Below are 19,947 nucleotides of genomic sequence, written 5' to 3'. Positions count from 1 at the left end.
TTTCTCAGATTTCTGTTTGCCCTCTGTCTGTCTCTCTATGTCTCCGTCTGTCTGACTGATTCAATTAAATGTGTAATTACTTAGTTTCGCAAAAGTCAAACTAAGTAGGATATACCTAATTGATTCAGGTCTCTAAATTCTTATTGTAAAATTGTGAGTTTTATTCAAAAAAAATTTAATTGGTGTTTTAAACTCAATAATGGGGCATGCTGTGATGAGTGGAAGAATGTGTGCTTACGAGCAGAAAAAGCCCATCAAAGTCAAGAATCGTGTTTTTCTTTTTCTATTTTCACCTTGTAGCTTCATACAGACACTAAGCAACAGTGTAGTTCCACTTCCAGTGCAATATCTTGTACTTTAATTTTGACCATCTGTGTAACACTTTATTGACCCATGATCTGAGCTGTTCACATATATAGATAGAAGACCTGCATTTTTTGAGTCACTTGAGAAAAAGTGACTCTATGTAATCGGTCAGTGTTAGTCTGTCCGGCCGGCCGGCCGGCCGTCCGTCCGTAGACACCACCTTAACGTTGGACTTTTCTCGGAAACTATCAAAGCGATCGGGCTCATATTTTGTTTAGTCGTGACCTCCAATGACCTCTACACTTTAACGATGGTTTCGTTGACCTTTGACCTTTTTCAAGGTCACAGGTCAGCGTCAAAGGAAAAATTAGACATTTTATATCTTTGACAAAGTATCTCGGAAACTATCAAAGCGATCGGGCTCATATTTTGTTTAGTCGTGACCTCCAATGACCTCTACACTTTAACGATGGTTTCGTTGACCTTTGACCTTTTTCGAGGTCACAGGTCAGCGTCAAAGGAAAAATTAGACATTTTATATCTTTGACAAAGTTCATCGGATGTGATTGAAACTTTGTAGGATTATTCTTTACATCAAAGTATTTACATCTGTAGCCTTTTACGAACGTTATCAGAAAAACAAGGGAGATAACTAGCCTTTTCTGTTCGGCAACACACAACTTAACGTTGGGCTTTTCTCGGAAACTATAAAAGTGACCGGGCTCAAATTTTATGTGAACGTGACTCATTGTGTTGTGAATAGCAATTTCTTCCTGTCCATCTGATGCCTCATATAATATTCAGAACTGCGAAAGTGACTCGATCGAGCGTTTGCTCTTCTTGTTTTAAACGTGTTCAGAGGCCTTGATATGGTTAAACATTGTGTTTATTTCAAGTAGTCTTTATGAAGAAAAAATTAACAATGAGGAAGGCAAATGCAAATTAAATTCCTCTTGACGAACTTTTTATGTTCTTCTTCACGTGTTACATTATGCGTACGTAGATCGCAAGATATTTTCGAAAAATATTTATAGATAAGCCAATCTGCAAACGGTCAAACATTCACAAAATTTATGAAGCCAATAAATTTGATTCAAGAACTAAGCTTATGTGTTTGAGGTGATGTGCATGGGTATGAATGTTGAATGAGTCCGTCAAAGATACCCTCCATGTCGCCTTACAGTGGAACCTACCATTAAAATGATACCACCTTAAATTACCTTGCTCTTTCAAATGTACTGCTTAAACTTCTTGAACATGCAACTCTTGCTGTCTACCATAAAGACCATCAGGTCAACAACATACTCGTGAATGTTTCGTTTTGGTCTATAATTAAACATTTAAGAAAATACCCTTTCATATTTTTTATTCGGAAGCACACTGACTTTATTTGAAACTACTTCTACAGATATAGTTTTGCAGGTTGACGGGAGGTGAGTTACAAAAGAAATTCAATCCATATGTCGCTCAGCACAGACAGCATAAACGATTAACATGAGTAGAAATGAACTTGTACTTGGTTTCATTATCATAATGTATTATTTGGATGGTATCTGTCAAAGACACTTTCTTGTTTTTTGCAAAGCCAGAATAAGGCACTAATTTTCAAAACAAAACAAAAATCTTACGATGAATGGCACGTTGGTTTTCTCCTGTGGTGATTCTGGACGGTAGGAACAGGACTGGTCAACAGTTGCGTTGTGATCACGGAGAACCGGGAAATCTGGAATGGTCATGGTGTCAGTGTCTAGTGGCCTGTTCTGACCAGTGGCCGTGAGTGATGATGAAAGGTCTGGAAGTAAAAGAAGAGAGAAAATGAGTGTGAGTATAAATCAATTCGAAAGTATGCTTCTGATCTATACAGTACACTGAACATTTAGACACCCTCTGGAAGTCGTCTCGATGTGTATCCATGTTGTAGCAATTAGACTGGTTTTGCGTCTCTCAGTCAATGCAGAAAGATTAATTCCCTGCACAATTCGTAATCTTCTTGTCTCTAGCATGCAGGTGTCTGTTACCGGTTGCACATCCACCAAAAGCTTACATCTGGTTAAAATAGCATTAAACCATGATTCCAGCAAACGCTGCCAATTTCATGAATTGATATCAGGGGATAGTTTGCGACTGAATAGAATAGATAACGTGACACACGCATTGTCTTACGTGTCCACAACCCCGACAGGCATGGGAATTGAAAATTGTAAAAAAGGCGGAAAATTTATAACTGAAGACGCGAAGCGTCAAGTTGACGGCGCGAAGCGTCAAGTCGACGGCGCGAAGCGCCTAGCCTTATTAGGGGGGTCCGGGGAAATGCCCCCCCGGAAATTTTTTTTCTCCAAAGAACCCAGATGGTGCAATCTGGTGTCATCTGAGCTCCAAGTTTGCCATTAAATTCTGTTTTTAGAATCAGAGTTTTTAGTACAAAAATGTACCAAATTTTGCTTACATGTATTTTATATGGTTTAAATTTGTAAAAAAAATTATCTGTTGAGACAAACAGGAAAATGTAACTTGTAACACAATCTGTGCAATCTGGTTTACTTTCAAACATAATAGTTCAATAACTGAGGCGTGCGGCGTGAACAAAGTACGGAAAGTTTTCGCGGGCTTTTGCGCAAAGGCCAAAGTAACCGGTGCTTTTTTTGTGTGCCTCCCCCCTTTATTTTTTCGGCGGACACTTTTGCATTTTCGGCGGAACAAAAAAAAATTCGGCGGAATTTCGGTGGACAATTCCCATGCCTGCCCGACTACTTTTTACTCTTATTCTTAGCTCAGCTCAGACCGTTCTGTAACTCTGTAGATCTAGCCTGTGGCGCATCTGTACTCCAGCGAATATCAGCTGGACCCAGACATACTGTTCTGCACCAATTCGTATTCGCTACGCAGCAAAACAATGTTTACGTGTATAAGCATGAAAATAAAAGCATGTACTCTGACCTTCAACGCATTCCTTCTTGTGAGATAGTCCGCTGTTCGTATGTTCGCCTCGGAGTTTCGATGACTCGTCGACTGTACCAGCCTCGCGTAATACTGCCCTCTCCGGACTTTATGAAGGGAAGACACTGCCAGTGGTCAAAACGCCAACTTTTGTGCTGCAGAAAAATGGCGAAATCTGTGTCCAGAAAGTGCCCGACACTTTGAAATCTGCACGCTTGTGCTGCACACACCTCTTCCATTTCCACAAGAGACTCAGAGTTTTATGAGGGAAATTGTGCTATGAAATGCCTGGGGACATTGACGAGTTGTTGCAGTTTGCAGCTGCTCTCCACCGAGGCATTCTTTTCGGGCATACAGTGGTGACTTTTCTGTGTGAAAATCAAGCTGGTACTATAGTGGTAGAATCAACACAAAAACTTGTGACGTCACAGTGCACCGACGTCACAGTGCACCGAAAACCACGTGACCACTACTTGACCCCAGGCGACTTGTCTTGGTTAGCCCCGCAACACTAAATCTTCAACTACAACAACAACAATTTTTTTTCAATTTTTAAAATATTTTTCCAGAGATGTTTGTAACATTTGGCATTCGATTTTCAAGTTTTTGGAGATACTTAAAAACCTTGGACTTTTTCTTTAACCACCTGCTGGCGAGGCGCATTGATACAACCTCAACTAGTCTCGGTTAGCTTTGAGGGTCATTTTACAAGTAGGAAATATGAAGGCCAACGAAATACCGAGACCATAAGATATGCGAAGTGATGACGTCGAATACGTGACGAAAGTTGATGCATGAATTCTTCCGGACTACGTCAATCAATTCCAAAGATCGCTTTTGTGATGAAAAGAATTGAGTTTGCTGTCCAGAAACCCGTCAAAATATAATTATGTGAAAGAAAACAAGAGGCGAAGCCTTCAAGGCTCTCGTCAGAAATCGACAAACAGTAACACAAACTCAATCACTCCGTCACACATACACACACACAGTAAGCATAGATACGGTGCAAGAGTGGGAGACGCTAGATCTAGATACACGACTGCCACTGAGATCGACACTGCCCTTTCGACAGCGCTTCCTCGCGCAGACACTGAAAACACGCTGTGCAGATCAACCTGTAGGAAATCTCCTTTGGTATCTTCTTTATCTATTTTTTCTGGAGCCGCTACGAAACCGAACAATGTGAAATCGTCTTCCCCGAATCGGCGAACTGCAGCTGGGTGAGAACTGTATCTATACCACAATCCTTCACGCGATCTGACCTAACCTTGACCCCTGACCTGGTCTACATGCCACACACAACACAAACCAGTCACCTGTTTTTACCCCCCCCCCCCCCAAAAAAAAAAAAAAAAAAAAAAAAAAAAAAAACCAACACCACCACCCGTTTTCTTTGGATACACACTTTATCTACATACGTGCCGACGAAATGTTGATCATTGCTTCAATACTTTGAAGCTGTTGCTTGGATAATAACCCGGTAAAATTAAAAACTTAAACGAGACCTTACCTGTAAGTCGAAGTTTGAGTAGAATTCCATGAGGTAGAAGAAGGAAAACGGAGGGACAGTTGAGATGCGCATGCCCGGAAGTGTCATATTTCAACGCCCTGATCAACCCTGATCAGGCAAGTAAAATAATCAACATATCCAAACAATGATGAAAAATTAGTTTCTAATATTTCATATTCATCATAATTATTGGGTGGGTAAAAGAATAAACTGAAGGGTGGGCAACTGTCCCTCCGTTTTCCTTCTTCTACCTCATGGAATTCTACTCAAACTTCGACTTACAGGTAAGGTCTCGTTTAAGTTTTTAATTCCATTTCGGTAGATTCCGGTAAAACTCCGGAACAGTTGAGATTTTAAAGCATGTTGATTTTTTGCCATTCTCATAATAAAAGTTTGAAGTATTAGAACATGTTTCTTTCAAACTTACCAAAAACAATGGTCCAATTTCACATTTTTGAGTCACTTGAGAAAAAGTGACTCTATGTAATCGGTCAGTGTTAGTCTGTCCGGCCGTCCGTAGACACCACCTTAACGTTGGACTTTTCTCGGAAACTATCAAAGCGATCGGGCTCATATTTTGTTTAGTCGTGACCTCCAATGACCTCTACACTTTAACGATGGTTTCGTTGACCTTTGACCTTTTTCAAGGTCACAGGTCAGCGTCAAAGGAAAAATTAGACATTTTATATCTTTGACAAAGTATCTCGGAAACTATCAAAGCGATCGGGCTCATATTTTGTTTAGTCGTGACCTCCAATGACCTCTACACTTTAACGATGGTTTCGTTGACCTTTGACCTTTTTCAAGGTCACAGGTCAGCGTCAAAGGAAAAATTAGACATTTTATATCTTTGACAAAGTTCATCGGATGTGATTGAAACTTTGTAGAATTATTCTTTACATCAAAGTATTTACATCTGTAGCCTTTTACGAACGTTATCAGAAAAACAAGGGAGATAACTAGCCTTTTCTGTTCGGCAACACACAACTTAACGTTGGGCTTTTCTCGGAAACTATAAAAGTGACCGGGCTCAAATTTTATGTGAACGTGACTCATTGTGTTGTGAATAGCAATTTCTTCCTGTCCATCTGATGCCTCATATAATATTCAGAACTGCGAAAGTGACTCGATCGAGCGTTTGCTCTTCTTGTTATTTAATAATTTGTCCAAGTCAACACAAGAGCTCTTACAACGAGCAACTTCAAACTCAAGCTCAAGATGAGCAACATTTTTCTCAAAAACAGCGTTCTCAAAAAACAGCGAGAAAACGACAACGTTCATATCTCAAATCATGCTACTTTCAAGTCTGATTCTCTTTTCTTTATACAGTCTTTCTCAAAGAACTTTAGAATTGAATGCTGCACATTCCTTTCAGACTTTGCTTTTGCCGACGACACAGGTTTGTTATAAAACCTGAAAAAGGTCCTAGCGTTTGCCCAACCAGCGCAGTTCATGATCTCTTGAAGAGCCACTCCATGTTTGAACATAGCGCTTGACGAAGCACTGCGAAAACTGTGTGGATTAAATTCTTTCAGTCCCGCTTGTTTCAACACAGTTTTCATCCATCTTGCAACAGAATCTTTACTTGCCGGTTTGTGTGGGTTTTGATGACATAATAAAAGTTTGTCAGCACCATTCCTGATCGGTTTTGTTCTTTCTATGTATTGTTCCAAGCATTTCACCACACACAGTTTATCTTCTTCTGTATAAAGAGGAAGTTCAAGCTTTGGTTGAGGAACACCAGGCCTTGTTTGTTTCACTTTTTCCAGTATTTGAATTGTACAGCCTTCTGTGTGGAACTTTATTCCACGCAATCGAATAAAATGAACAGTTTGCACTCTCTGTGCCGAAACAATTAAAATTAACGAACACAACTTCAACGTTAACCATTTTAATGACAAATCATTATTGTCTTTCATGTTTCTGAACAAATCCAGAACAGTATTTACATCCCACGTTTCCTTATTACGAGGTACAGGTGTCCTCAACTGAAACACACCTTTGACAAATCTGCATACAAGTGGGTGTTCACCTATTGCCCTACCATCACAAGTTTGTAGCACCGCAGACACTGCACTACGTGCTGTATTGATGCCACTGTAGCCAAGTCCTTGCTCATACAACTCTGTCAGAAAATCAAGAACAGTATTTACAGGCGCATGAAACGGATCACAATCCCGTTTAGAACAGAAAACTTTCCACCTGCATAAGTAGGATTCATACTGTTTCTTGGTTGCTGAACGCCATGATGCACATATGACTGCACAAGTTTTTTCTGGAATTCCACGTGCTTTGACGGCATCCCAGATAACGTTGCGGCTATCAGTTGAAGTTTTTTGTGAAGTGGATGCGGAGTTGAAGCATGTTCCAGACTCAGGACATTTTTCCCCCGAGGCAGCAGCACCGGATGATCTATCAGCAGACGTAAGAACTGTGGATACCACACCGCAGTCGTCCAGAGAGGAAGTACAACCACTCCTGTTGTCTGGTCCCGTTCTATTTTTGCAAGGACTCTCTGGATGACACTGAAAGGAGGAAACGCATAAATAAACCATTTTTTCCAGTTTATAGTAAATGCGTCCACTGCAAAAGATTCTGGATCTGGATGCCAAGAAACGAAGGGTTTCACCTGATAATTTAGACGAGAACCAAAAAGGTCTATTTCAGGTTTTCCAAATTTGTCACTGATGCTTTCAAAATTTTTTGTATTTAGCATCCATTCTGTGGAATCATTGAAAGACCTTGATTTCCTGTCTGCTGCGACATTTAAAATTCCAGCGATATGGGCCACCGTTAACCATATTTGTCTTTCTTTGCACCAAATCCAGATTCTTTTGGCCAGTCTGTCACACTCCACTGAGCGAGATCCGCCCATATTATTCAGGTATGCAACTGCACAAGAGTTGTCTGTCAAAAGTTTGACATGTTTGCCTGTTACTTGTTTAGAAAAACTTTTCAATGCATAGTCTACAGCTAGTAGTTCTAAAACATTGATATGACAGGTTTTTTCTTGTTCATTCCACCTGCCCCCTGTTTTCACAGACTGGCAAACTGCTCCCCAACCTCCAGAAGTCGAAGCGTCAGTTTTGAACTCTATTTGGGGTTCAGTAACTTCTAGAGGATAATGAGAGTGTTCCACATTATCAATCCACCACTGTAACTCAGTTTTTCCTTCTTCAGTCAATTTTGTCACAGCTTCAAAATTGCCATGGTTCATTTTTAGAGCTCTGGTCTTTATTCTGTCCAAATCTCTATAGAACAAAGGTCCCCACAAGACAGCCCTGAAAAGACGCTACCAGCAAACCAATGACTTGTGCAAGTTCTCTAATAGTGAACCTGTGTTTTCTTTTCAAGTTGTTACAAGCTGTTTTGATCTTGTGTACTTGTTCTTGTGGAAGTGTGACTGTCATGTCTTTAGAATTCAACCAAAATCCCAAATATTTGATTTTTTGACAAGGTTTGAGTACTGATTTGTTTGGGTGAATCACAAACCCCAATGCCTGAAACAATTTGACTGTCTCTAGAATGTTCAATTTACAGGTTTCAGCTGTTTCTGCCTGTAAATAGCAGTCATCAATGAAGGAGGCAGAAAGGTGACCTCTAGCTCTCAAATAAGCATAGACAGGCTTCAGTAATTTTGTGAAGAATCTTGGACAACAACACAAACCATTTGCGTAACAGGTATAATTGTACAGCTGATCTCTCCAGATGAATTTGAGATATTTCCTGTGTTCTGTATTAATTGGTACAGAAAAGTAAGCATGTCTCAGATCAACTGACGCCATGAAGCAGTTTTTTGTCATCATCTGTGTAGCAGATTTCAAATTTTCCATTTTGAAATGTTGGTATTCTACAGACTCATTAAATTTTTTGAGGTTCAGAATGAGTCTGAATGTATCATCTGGTTTTTTCACCAAAAACACTGGAGAAATAATTTCTCCTTTTTCATGACAACTTTTTTCAATGACCCCCATATTTTGGAGTTTTTCAACTTCTGAGTCCATTATTGAAAACTGATTTCCCTGAACTTAATTCTTTGGAACTTTTCCATAATTCAAATTTGCATAATCTTCAATAGGTATTTCTGAACCAGCTACCATACTGAGAACAAATTTGTCTGTGGTTAACTTTTTCCACTCAGACAAATAATGCTGAATTCTACCTGCTACAAATGGTTTTTGTTGTTTGTCATTCAACTTTACCTCACTTGTAGATGTGCTGCTTTCTGGACTGTCTAGGCCGTGTCGTGCCCCGTCTTGTGCGTGAACCTTCCTCGGCCACGCTGAAAAGGTCTTTTTCCTCGCCCTCTCCAAGTCTGGTAGGGTCCCTTTCTGAAGTTCTGATGAGAATTGTTCTCGTACCACGAGTCCTGGTAGTTTTTTGCCCGGGTCGGGAAAAATTTGTTTCCTTTGCTGGACACTGTGAAACTTTGTCCCAGTTTAGATGTGGTGTCAATTTGAGCGAAAGCGCCCTTGAGATCATCTCCAAACAGATTCTTTGTAATTGGAATTTCAGAGGAGGCCAGTTTCTTGTACTTTCGGTTCAGACTCTGTGAATTGAGAATTCTGTTCCTCCTATCCAATGAAAGGTCATGGATAGTTTTCAGAACTAGCCCAGCTGCCTCCAGAATAGGCTTCATCAAGGTTTTCGTTTCCACACTAGAACTCTTTGTGCATGTATCAGCGACTGTAGCCAACACATAAGTGGCTGTCATCAACTGTTTTTGCGTCTTTTGTGCTTTGCAATCAACACTCTTTGCACTGTGATCCATCACACCCCAAATCTCTGCATTCACACGGGGAACACAAAAGTCACAATTGCTTGGTCGCTTGTGTGCCGAGAGTTTTTCTTTCATTTTTTCTTCTGTGATTTTTCCTTTTGACATAGTGTCCAGAACTTTTGCAAGTTTATCATTGATTATTTCTCCAACGTCTTCATCATTCTCGAAGTCGTGTTGGATCAGTTCAAGTTCATCAGTCTCGCTAGATGAATTTCCTTCTTTTGAGTCACCGAGATTCATCAAATCATCGATCTCTTCATCAACGTCACACTCGTCGTCTGACTCATAATCAGATACTCTCTTTCGCTTTTTTGACCGTACAGATCGACGATCATCACCCGAGTCGGGTTCTTTTTGAAGCAAAGCCAAGATTTTCTCATTTTGTTTCTTCATCCCAATCCAGTCAGACAGAGGAATAGAGACATGAGTGTGGTTTTTACCGGTCGCTTTGCCGTGAGTCTTTTTCAAAATTTGGGGACCACACTCAATAACTGAGTCAGTTGGATCGTCGTCCAACAAACCAAGGTCCAAATCTGGATCATTTTGACCCTTGATGGATGAGTCATCCATTGTATGGGAAAGGATTTCCCAAAAAACTTGTAAGTGTAATCTAAAACACGCTCTGTAGACACCGGAAGCATACGTGATATGACACTTCCGGGCATGCGCATCTCAACTGTTCCGGAGTTTTACCGGAATCTACCGAAATGGAATTAGTATTTCGGTGTTCAGTCAAATGTTAAAGTTTCTATCACACACGCACGCACGCTCGCACGCACGCACAGACAGACACAAGTTAGCATCGCATAGGCTACACTTACGTGAGCCAAAAAAACAGGAGCAGAGTGATAAGATAGGAATACAGAGACATATTGCTTGGGACTTGACCCTTGCAGGTAGGTGGACTGAAAGTAGTGTGTGAACAGAACAGAAACAATTCTGTCTGTTTACAACCACATGAAAGCAGGAAAGAGATCGTCGTCAGATAGAATTACAATAACATTAACATGCTTCCATTTGAAACTTCTCGGTCTTCATCGTGGATTGACGCCCTCCCAAAGTCTAATTGAAGCCCTCCGTCGCTTCGCTGTCGCTTCGCTCCGTCGGGCTTCAATTACCTTTGGGCGTGCCACAGGCGGAAGGTATCGTTCAACGGACCACTAGATCTACTTACATAGAAAGACTACAAGGTATGTCACTCAGCTTCGAGTCGTGCTCCACTAACTTCAGAAAAAAATGATGCAAGAAATAATTGCCAATGTCAAGAATCTTTGTAACTTTACAAATGCCATGATAAATGAATGTTCTAACTATCTGTACCTTTTATATTTAGCTGCCTGTCCGCTGCATGTTTTTAAACCGTATTTTGTGCGACAAAACGTGTCTGTCACCGATGTAACACAAAATTTTTCCTCCACGAAAAATTTACTCCGGAGTAAATATTTCGTACGAAATTCTTACTCCGAGTACACTTTTCGTACGAGAAAAAAACTCCCCAAGGCACGAACAAATTACTCCCTCCACGAAATGTTTACTCCCCATTTTTTTTACTTCCAGTAAAAATCTCGTACTCAAAAATGGGATGCGGCCGAAGGAATAATGCCAATAAGTGATCTCGCGCACACGAATGTCGCGCTACCTTCCCTCCACCCCTTCCACCACCAAGACTAACAGGGCACAAGGGAGTAAAAATGTCGTACACCTGGCATGGGAAGTTAAATTGCTCGTGTTGGGGAGAAGTAATTTATTCGTTATTTATTCGTCAGGGGAGCAACATTTTGTACGAAATGTTTACTCGGAACTCACCTTTCTCGTGCAATGGGGGGAGTGCTTTTTTTGTAAATAGAGTAACTTTTTCGTACGAAATGTTTACTCTGGAGTAAAAATCTCGTGGGAGTAATTTTCTCGTGTTACACCGGCATACCACTTAGATCCTGTGGGAATGATGAACGGTCGTAGGTCCGAGGAGATAGTAGTGGGATGCGCTCATATCCGGTTAATAACCGGATATATTCGAGGATTATTTTTGATTTGGCAAACGGTTCCTCGCCAAAAACCTAAAGTGAAACTCCCGTGGGTAGCTTCCCTTTGCTGCAATATGTACATATGTTTTAGACCAATGAGCACTGGTATGCATATTCGGTGCGGGATGCATGATTTCTTCCCAACTACAGGTAGCGGTTCGCAAACGAACATTCGTCCAAATGATGGTTAAAAACAACCTGCAGCGGACGGCAGCTGGAAATTAAAGGTACATAGAGTTAAAACAATCATTCAACTGTATTTATTTGACCTTACACAGACTGTAGGAAAAGACAAACCGTCTTGAACAAAAACATTGTCCGCAGGAAGCGACTCCAAGAACACAGACGACTCGAAGCTGAGTGACATACCTTGTAGTCTTTCTTTGAAAGTAGTGGTCCAGTGAACGATACCTTCCGCCTGTGGTCGGGCGTCAATCCACGATGACGACCTCTAAGCTTCAAATGGAAGCATGTTAATGTGTAATTGAAGCTTAAAATGATTATTTTGTTCAATATGTGTACACGTGCTTCATTTCTGGGGTGAAAGTGTAAAATATATCGATGGATTGATAGAACAATATAGCCTCAAGTTCACCGCACCAAAAAATACTTTATTGTCATCACTCGATCAGCTATTCCATCTCTTTCATATACATGTGTGTGTGTGTGTGTGTGTGAGTGTGTGTGTGTGTGTGTGAGCGCGTGGGTTTGTGAACAAGCGTTGAAAAACGTATGTTTACCTAGCTCTAGATCTACCGATTTTCGTAGGCGGAGACTTCTCTGCCGTAACAGCGGCTTCGTTTCCCATCTTGAACACGCGGCCAGTACAACTGGCCTTGACACGGAACGATTCAAGGGGGGCAATCTCAAGTTATCTGAAAGAGGGAAATCCAAACGCAATCCGCCTTGTTCGATTTTATGGGCTTGGACGATAGAGAGAAATAAGAAAAGCAAAAGCTGGAGTCCAGTCTGGACGAAACTGCTATCAAGAACGCAGAATTGATTTTTTCTGAGTTTTTATTTTAGCCGTAAGCGCCATTTCTCATTTCGAATTTCTCATAACTGCTGTTCACCGCAGTGAAACTAACAAAGGGGCCTCACTCTGGAAGAGTTTCCTGCTCCGATAAACATGGCGCTTACGGCTAAAAAAAAACTCAGAAAAAATCAATTCTGCGTTCTTGATAGCAGTTTCGTCCAGACTGCTATCGGCAGCTTTTGCTTTTCTTATTTTTCTCTATCGTCCAAGCCCATAAAATCGAACAAGGCGGATTGCGTTTGGATTTCCCTCTTTCAGATGACTTGAGATTGCCCCCCTTGAATCGTTCCGTGTCAAGGCCAGTTGTACTGGCCGCGTGTTCAAGATGCTTCGTTTCCCTGGCTGTACAGATCTGCCGGAGATTTTCATTTCCTCCGCTTCGTGAGTCACTTGATCCACATATTTAACGAACATCGAATGTTCTTTTAGTTCTTGTGACGGAAGTATAATCAAGGAAGTGGGCATTCCTGAGTCCTCTGCTGGCTTATCATGTCCACTGTCATGAAGTGGATTGTAGTGCAAATAAAGGAGTTACTTTTATGTATACGTGTTCTGCCATATCTAATTACACTGACTCTTCACTCTTCACACTAAACACTTCAAACACAGAATCTGGGAGGATACAGACTTATTAATTCCTCACAAATTATAACACAATTCTTCACGTCAAAACATCAATATCAATCAACTTCTCGTCCACACCGTTTATACAATCTCTTCACAATCACTCCATACATGTGATTAATGATGCAAAGAAACTATTTCAATAATAAAAATCAGCACCCAGCGCCAAGCTATAGTTAGTTAGTTAGCTGTTGCTTTTTGGGTCAGCGGACCATTTAGGCCAAATCGGGACCCCGCGCCAAGCTATAGTTAGTTAGCTGTTGCTTTTTGGGTCCAGCGGACCATTTAGGCCAAATCAGGACCCCGCGCCAAGCTATAGTTAGTTAGTTAGCTGTTGCTTTTTGGGTCCAGCGGACCATTTAGGCCAAATCAGGACCCCGCGCCAAGCTATAGTTAGTTAGTTAGTTAGCTGTTGCTTTTTGGGTCCAGCGTAACATTTTGGCCAAATCAGCACCCAGCGCCAAGCTATAGTTAGTTAATTAGCTGTTGCTTTTTGGGTCCAGCGGACCATTTAGGCCAAATCAGGACCTCGCGCCAAGCTATAGTTAGTTAGTTAGCTGTTGCTTTTTGGGTCCAGCGGACCATCTATTAGGCCAAATTAGGACCCCGCGCCAAGCTATAGTTAGTTAGTTAGCTGTTGCTTTTTGGGTCCAGCGGACCATATAGGCCAAATCAGCACCCAGCGCCAAGCTATAGTTAGTTAGTTAGCTGTTGCTTTTTGGGTCCAGCGGACCATTTAGGCCAAATCATGACCCCGCGCCAAGCTATCTACCGACAGAAAGCTCTAAAGCATGAGAAACAGTTAGATAATATAATACGATTGAAGGTTTGATACTGCCATAGCATGTAGAGTGCCATCTGTTATGGTTGATGTGTTTGTTTGTTTGTTGCAGCCGAGAACTTACCATCAGCTATTACAACCTATATCGATGATGTTGGCTTTTCCGCAACTACGCGGCCAACAAGAGTGTGCACTCCGTCTATATCAATAGGACATCCGGTAACTGGACAATTGATCACGATCTATTGCCACAAACAGCGGGGTCAGTGGGTTGCTCTGCTCTCATTTGAGCGAACCAAAGCCCTGGCCTTCTGCGAGGTGCAGGTGTTCGGTGCAAAACTTCGATGTAAGTACAGCTCAAGCCCACTCCGTTTCGAACTACTTCACTGACTGTATGTTTCGCGCGTAGTTCAGGGCTGGAACCAGTTTATGAGCGGGAGGGGCTTTCCAACATGAGGCAGGGGTCGCGTCGAGGGGTCATGTCACCCAGATGCTGTTGCAAGTTTGGCATTTCAAAGGGGCGTTTTTAAGTTTCTCGCTGTGAAACAGTTACACTTGGCAGTTAAAGCTGTGGTCTATTTATGACTATCCGGGGCTACGAGTTTGAAAAGATAGGGCTGAAAATCATGTACAAAATTTTGTACAGCAAACGCTACCCGAAACCCCATCTATACGGCGTGTTTGACCTTGAGAGTTTCAGTCAACGCTTGAATTTTGCAGTGGTAACATCCGGTTTACTCTCTCATAGCTGAGCATACTTGTCAAGAAGGATCGAGCAGAAAAAAATAAACGACTTGGTAGGGATTCGAACTCAAGGCATCGGGGCCTCGAAATGTCTTAACCGCCAGGCCACTCCACCAGTGTTGTCAAAGATAGAAAAAATAATAAATTTATATCATTCTACGCTTGAATTACCATTCATGCGTTGCAAAAACGTAAAAATTGCCATTCAAATGTGCCTTTAATTGCAAACATGTTTCACGGATTAGCAGTATATGTTTACACCGTCATGCTACACGACATTCGCGCCATGCAAATAGCTGCGATATCTCTATTTACAACATGCAAGAAAAATGACAAGAACAGTAATTGAATCTCTCCAAAGCTCTGTGCAGTTGAAAACAGACATCAAAGAAATAGTTATACATGTATTCACAATTGGCGCAGTAGCCTAGTGGTTAGGACATCACACACGAAGTCTCAAGGTCGAGAGTTCGAATCTTCGCCGGGACGTTTATTTTTTTCCCCTTGATCTCTCTTGAAGATAAAATATGATCAGTCTTGAGAGAGAAAACCGGATGTTATCCCTGCAAAATTCAGGCGTTGACTGAAGTTCTCAAGGTCATACACGCCGTATAGGTGGGGTTTCGGGTAGTGTTTGCTGTACAGAATTCTGTACATGATTTTCATCCCTATCTTTTCAACCTCGTAGCACCGGAAAGTCATAAATAGACCACAGCTTTAAAGAGAGGGGAGGCTAGCGAAAAATCTACTTAGTCAAGAATGTTCAATACTATAGTTCTGATAACAAAAATCTCTTTCTTTGTTCAAAATGTTGAGGGTGTTGAGTATGAGGTTAGTAATGGTGGTGGGAAGGGAAGGTTTGTTTTGTTTTATTTGTTTGTTTGCTTAACGCCCAGCCGACCACGAGGGGCCATATCAGGGCGGTGCTGCTTTGACATATAACGTGCGCCACACACAAGACAGAAGTCGCAGCACAGGCTTCATGTCTCACCCAGTCACATTATTCTGACACCGGACCAACCAGTCCTAGCACTAACCCCATAATGCCAGACGCCAGACGGATCAGCCACTAGATTGCCAATTTTAAAGTCTTTGGTATGACCCGGCCGGGGTTCGAACCCACGACCTCCCGATCATGGAAGGGAAGGTGGGGCAAGTTTGTATGTGTAGAATATTATTGGGGATGGTCAACAAAATGGATTAGTACATGTGGCATTAGCATCAAGTTTGCGTCAATAAGTTGAAAGTGAACGTTCGCTTGAACTTTATTTTATAAAGCTAGTACAACAATGTTGTATGCATTGACAGAGGAATCAGTTGACACACAGTGACAATGTTGTATGCATTGACAGTGGAATCAGTTGACACACAGTGAGAATGGTGTATGCATTGACAGTGGAATCAGTTGACACACAGTGACAATGGTGTATGCATTGACAGTGGAATCAGTTGACACACAGTGACAATGGTGTATGCATTGACAGTGGAATCAGTTGACACACAGTGACAATGGTGTATGCATTGCCAGTGGAATCAGTTGACACACAGTGACAATGGTGTATGCATTGCCAGTGGAATCAGTTGACACACAGTAACAATGGTGTATGCATTGCCAGTGGAATCAGTTGACACACAGTGACAATGGTGTATGCATTGCCAGTGGAATCAGTTGACACACAGTGACAATGGTGTATGCATTGACAGTGGAATCAGTTGACACACAGTGACAATGGTGTATGCATTGACAGTGGAATCAGTTGACACACAGTGACAATGGTGTATGCATTGACAGTGGAATCAGTTGACACACAGTGACAATGGTGTATGCATTGACAGTGGAATCAGTTGACACACAGTGACAATGTTGTATGCATTGACAGTGGAATCAGTTGACACACAGTGACAATGGTGTATGCATTGCCAGTGGAATCAGTTGACACACAGTGACAATGGTGTATGCATTGACAGTGGAATCAGTTGACACACAGTGACAATGTTGTATGCATTGACAGTGGAATCAGTTGACACACAGTGACAATGGTGTATGCATTGACAGTGGAATCAGTTGACACACAGTGACAATGGTGTATGCATTGACAGTGGAATCAGTTGACACACAGTGACAATGTTGTATGCATTGACAGTGGAATCAGTTGACACACAGTGACAATGTTGTATGCATTGACAGTGGAATCCTTCTTTTAAGACCTCAAACAAATCTAAGAAATCAGGTCTTTAAATGGAGGGAGTCTTAAAACTGGGCTACATTTACACAGCTCATGTACAGAAAATCTGAGAAGGAAGTATTGGAGTTTTCTGGTGTGGAAGTTGGGGTGCGGGGTGCGGGGTGGGGGTGGTGGTATCTTAAAAGTGAGAGTCTGGTTGAACTTGTGGTAACCTTCAAAGATCTGGGTGTTTTAATTGACAACAAGCTGATTTTAAGTGATCATGTTCACGCTGTTTATGTAAGAAAGCTCAGCAGAGACTTTTTCTTCTCAGGAAGCTAATATACTCATCTTAATGTCAACCAAAGTGTAAGGGCACTTGTGTATCGCAGTTTAATTGAAAGCATTCTGGTATTTGACATTGTGACAGGGTATGGTACCAGACATGTATAAAATCAATCGTGAGGTCACCGCCAGGCTGTGCATGTATAGGTGTCGGATCTCATTAAGGTCACCGCCAGGCTGGGCATGTATAGGTGTCGGATCTCATTAAGGTCACCGCCAGGCTGTGCATGTATAGGTGTCGGATCTCATTAAGGTCACCGCCAGGCTGTGCATGTATAGGTGTCGGATCTCATTAAGGTCCCCGCCAGGCTGTGCATGTATAGGTGTCGGATCTCATTAAGGTCCCCGCCAGGCTGTGCATGTATAGGTGTCGGATCTCATTAAGGTCCCCGCCAGGCTGTGCATGTATAGGTGTCGGATCTCATTAAGGTCCCCGCCAGGCTGTGCATGTATAGGTGTCGGATCTCATTAAGGTCACCGCCAGGCTGTGCATGTATAGGTGTCGGATCTCATTAAGGTCCCTTTGGCATGCAAAAACCAGTGTAAAAAAAGTCATTCATTCCTTCTGCAGTCATTATTCAAAATTCTTCAAGCATCATGTAGAGGCTGGACGGCTAAGAATAACAGTTCGGTACACGAAAAAGTGTGTGTGTGTGTGTGTGTGTGTGTGTGTGTGTGTGTGTGTGTGTGTGTGTGTGTGTGATCGCGTCCATGAGTGCAGTGTACGTTTATTTAATCGAGTGAGAAAGGCGAGCCGTATAAGCATTTGCTTTTTTGTTGAGGGACCTGTGACGTCATACCTAATTATTGCTTAAATCTAATAAACACATTTTTGAGCAGTAAAAATATGCGTTTGTGTTCAGTGTACAACCCGGCAAATTGTCTCTTCGCGTGCAGATTTTGCAGTTGGGAAAAGCTGCAGATACAAGAATGTGGTCTCCGATTGTAAGCCAAACCATGAGTGCAACGCAGGCTTTTGCAGTGAGTAAACGACAACTGTCCATGTACTCGGCCTTGTTGTTCATGCACTCGGCCCTGTTGTAGGTAGGGCCAAACCTTCTTTAAAATATGCAGAGTCTGGTTGGGGCTAAAAAGGACCACTTTCCCTCGTATGTAATGCGCACATCTTGGTATGAATGTGAATAGTTCTCCTGTGCCTAAATAAAGCTATCTTTCTACTTTCGAACCGATTTGTTTTCATTTGTGACAGACTTTGATGTCGGTTGTCGGAGAGATTTGGTTACTACAAGCAGAACGCTTTTTTCGTGCCGTGGCGAGATTTGGAAAACGCATGTCGCACACATTGGTTTTACATGCTTCGTTAAAGCTGTGGTCTATTTATGATTTTACGGGGCCACGAGTTTGAAAAGATAGGGATGAAAATCATGTACAGAATTCTGTGCAGCAAACGCTAGCCGAAACCCCACCTATACGGCGTGTATGACCTTGAGAGCTTCAGTCAACGCTTGCTCTCTCAAGACGGATCATATTTTATCTTATAATAATAGTAATAATAATAATAATTATAATAAATGAGCATTTATATAGCGCAACATCATAACTTTACAATTATGCTCTTTGCGCTTGACACATTTAAAATTAAAACAGGTGGTTTCAGCTGCGACTCCTACACCGGATTCTACCTTGTAATACATATTTATAGTTATGTAAAATTAAAAATTCAACGCTCTGCACATTTTGCGGGTATCATGAAGAGACAATTTTTCACTTATTTTGGGAATGTATGATTGTTAAAACCTTCTGGATTAAATTGAATAATGTATTGCACAAAGAATGTTTACATTGTGAACATTTGACTTTTTCAAAAGCATTGATAATATTTGGAAATGATGATAATGTGAACACTGATAATGTTTTAGATTTGATTATTCTTTTAGGAAAATATTATATTTATAAATGTAAACTTCAGGGCTCAGTTCCGCTTTTGAATGTTTTTTTGAAAATATTAAAACAAAGATATTACATTGAAAAGAAATTGAATCTTATCAGGAATAGAAATGTTGAATTTTTGTCAGAGTGGTTACCCTATGCGAATATATGTTAGGTTATTGACCAAGGCGAAGTGTCCATTTCAGCTTAACTTTTTGTACAGTTTAAAATTGTAGGTTTTTATAAGATTTTAGGCAAGAGTGTGTGTGTATGTCTTATGTCTGTCTGCTTCACTTATCCTCTTACCTGTCTGTCACCCTGTCCAATCTTATGGGAGTATGGGTGTCTTGTATTTCAGTGACTTTTGACTATTGTAGGGTGGAAGTTCGAAAAGAATCTATTATTTGCATTATTACTAAAGAGTATACATTATAAATGATACCACCACCATCATTACCCCCCTCTCGCTCTCTCTCTCTCTCTCTCTCTCTCTCTCTCTCTCTCCCTTTTTTATCAGTATTGTAATCTGCATGTGATGTTATGCTCCGGCCTTACTTAAGTGAACGGTATGTTATATGTCCGTCTGTCGGTTAGGTCCTAATGTTGTATGTCTTGTATACTTGCCATTTACATATTTATTATACATGTTGAAGGATGAATGAAGATACATTGTAGACGGATGCATGTTATGGATTAAAAGCCCCACGATGATGTGCTTGGCAAATACAAAAACAAAAAAACCCCAAAACATTAAAACAGGGAGTTCACGTTTACGGCACCTTCAAGTCAATCTATTGTTACGGGG

The 19,947-nt window shown here is 41.3% G+C and overlaps 2 protein-coding genes across 2 annotated transcripts in view; one reads left to right on the top strand and one right to left on the bottom strand.

The window, feature by feature from the left end:
• Positions 1 to 19,947, top strand: part of LOC138948331 (uncharacterized) — a 322,492-nt gene that overhangs the window by 117,562 nt on the left and 184,983 nt on the right. Inside the window, exons 9-10 of the mRNA XM_070319840.1 lie at positions 14,111 to 14,344; positions 18,150 to 18,233. Coding sequence (XP_070175941.1) covers positions 14,111 to 14,344; positions 18,150 to 18,233 — 318 coding nt within the window. The remainder of the gene's footprint in view (positions 1 to 14,110; positions 14,345 to 18,149; positions 18,234 to 19,947) is intronic.
• LOC138948328 (uncharacterized) lies at positions 8,944 to 10,266 on the bottom strand. The gene has a single exon (XM_070319838.1). The coding sequence runs from the start codon at positions 10,101 to 10,103 to the stop codon at positions 8,988 to 8,990; it is 1,116 nt and encodes a 371-aa protein (XP_070175939.1). The 5' UTR covers positions 10,104 to 10,266; the 3' UTR covers positions 8,944 to 8,987.

The sequence above is a fragment of the Littorina saxatilis genome, linkage group LG15, assembly GCF_037325665.1.
Source record: "Littorina saxatilis isolate snail1 linkage group LG15, US_GU_Lsax_2.0, whole genome shotgun sequence".
NCBI classification, from domain to species: Eukaryota; Metazoa; Mollusca; class Gastropoda; order Littorinimorpha; family Littorinidae; genus Littorina; species Littorina saxatilis.
The sequence above is the reverse complement of the archived record's forward strand: the minus strand, read 5'-3'. Positions and strand labels throughout refer to the sequence as shown.

Coding starts and splice junctions, on each gene's coding strand:
- LOC138948328 (XM_070319838.1), bottom strand. CDS start 10,103: ATGGATGACTCATCCATCAAGGGTCAAAATGATCCAGATTTGGACCTT.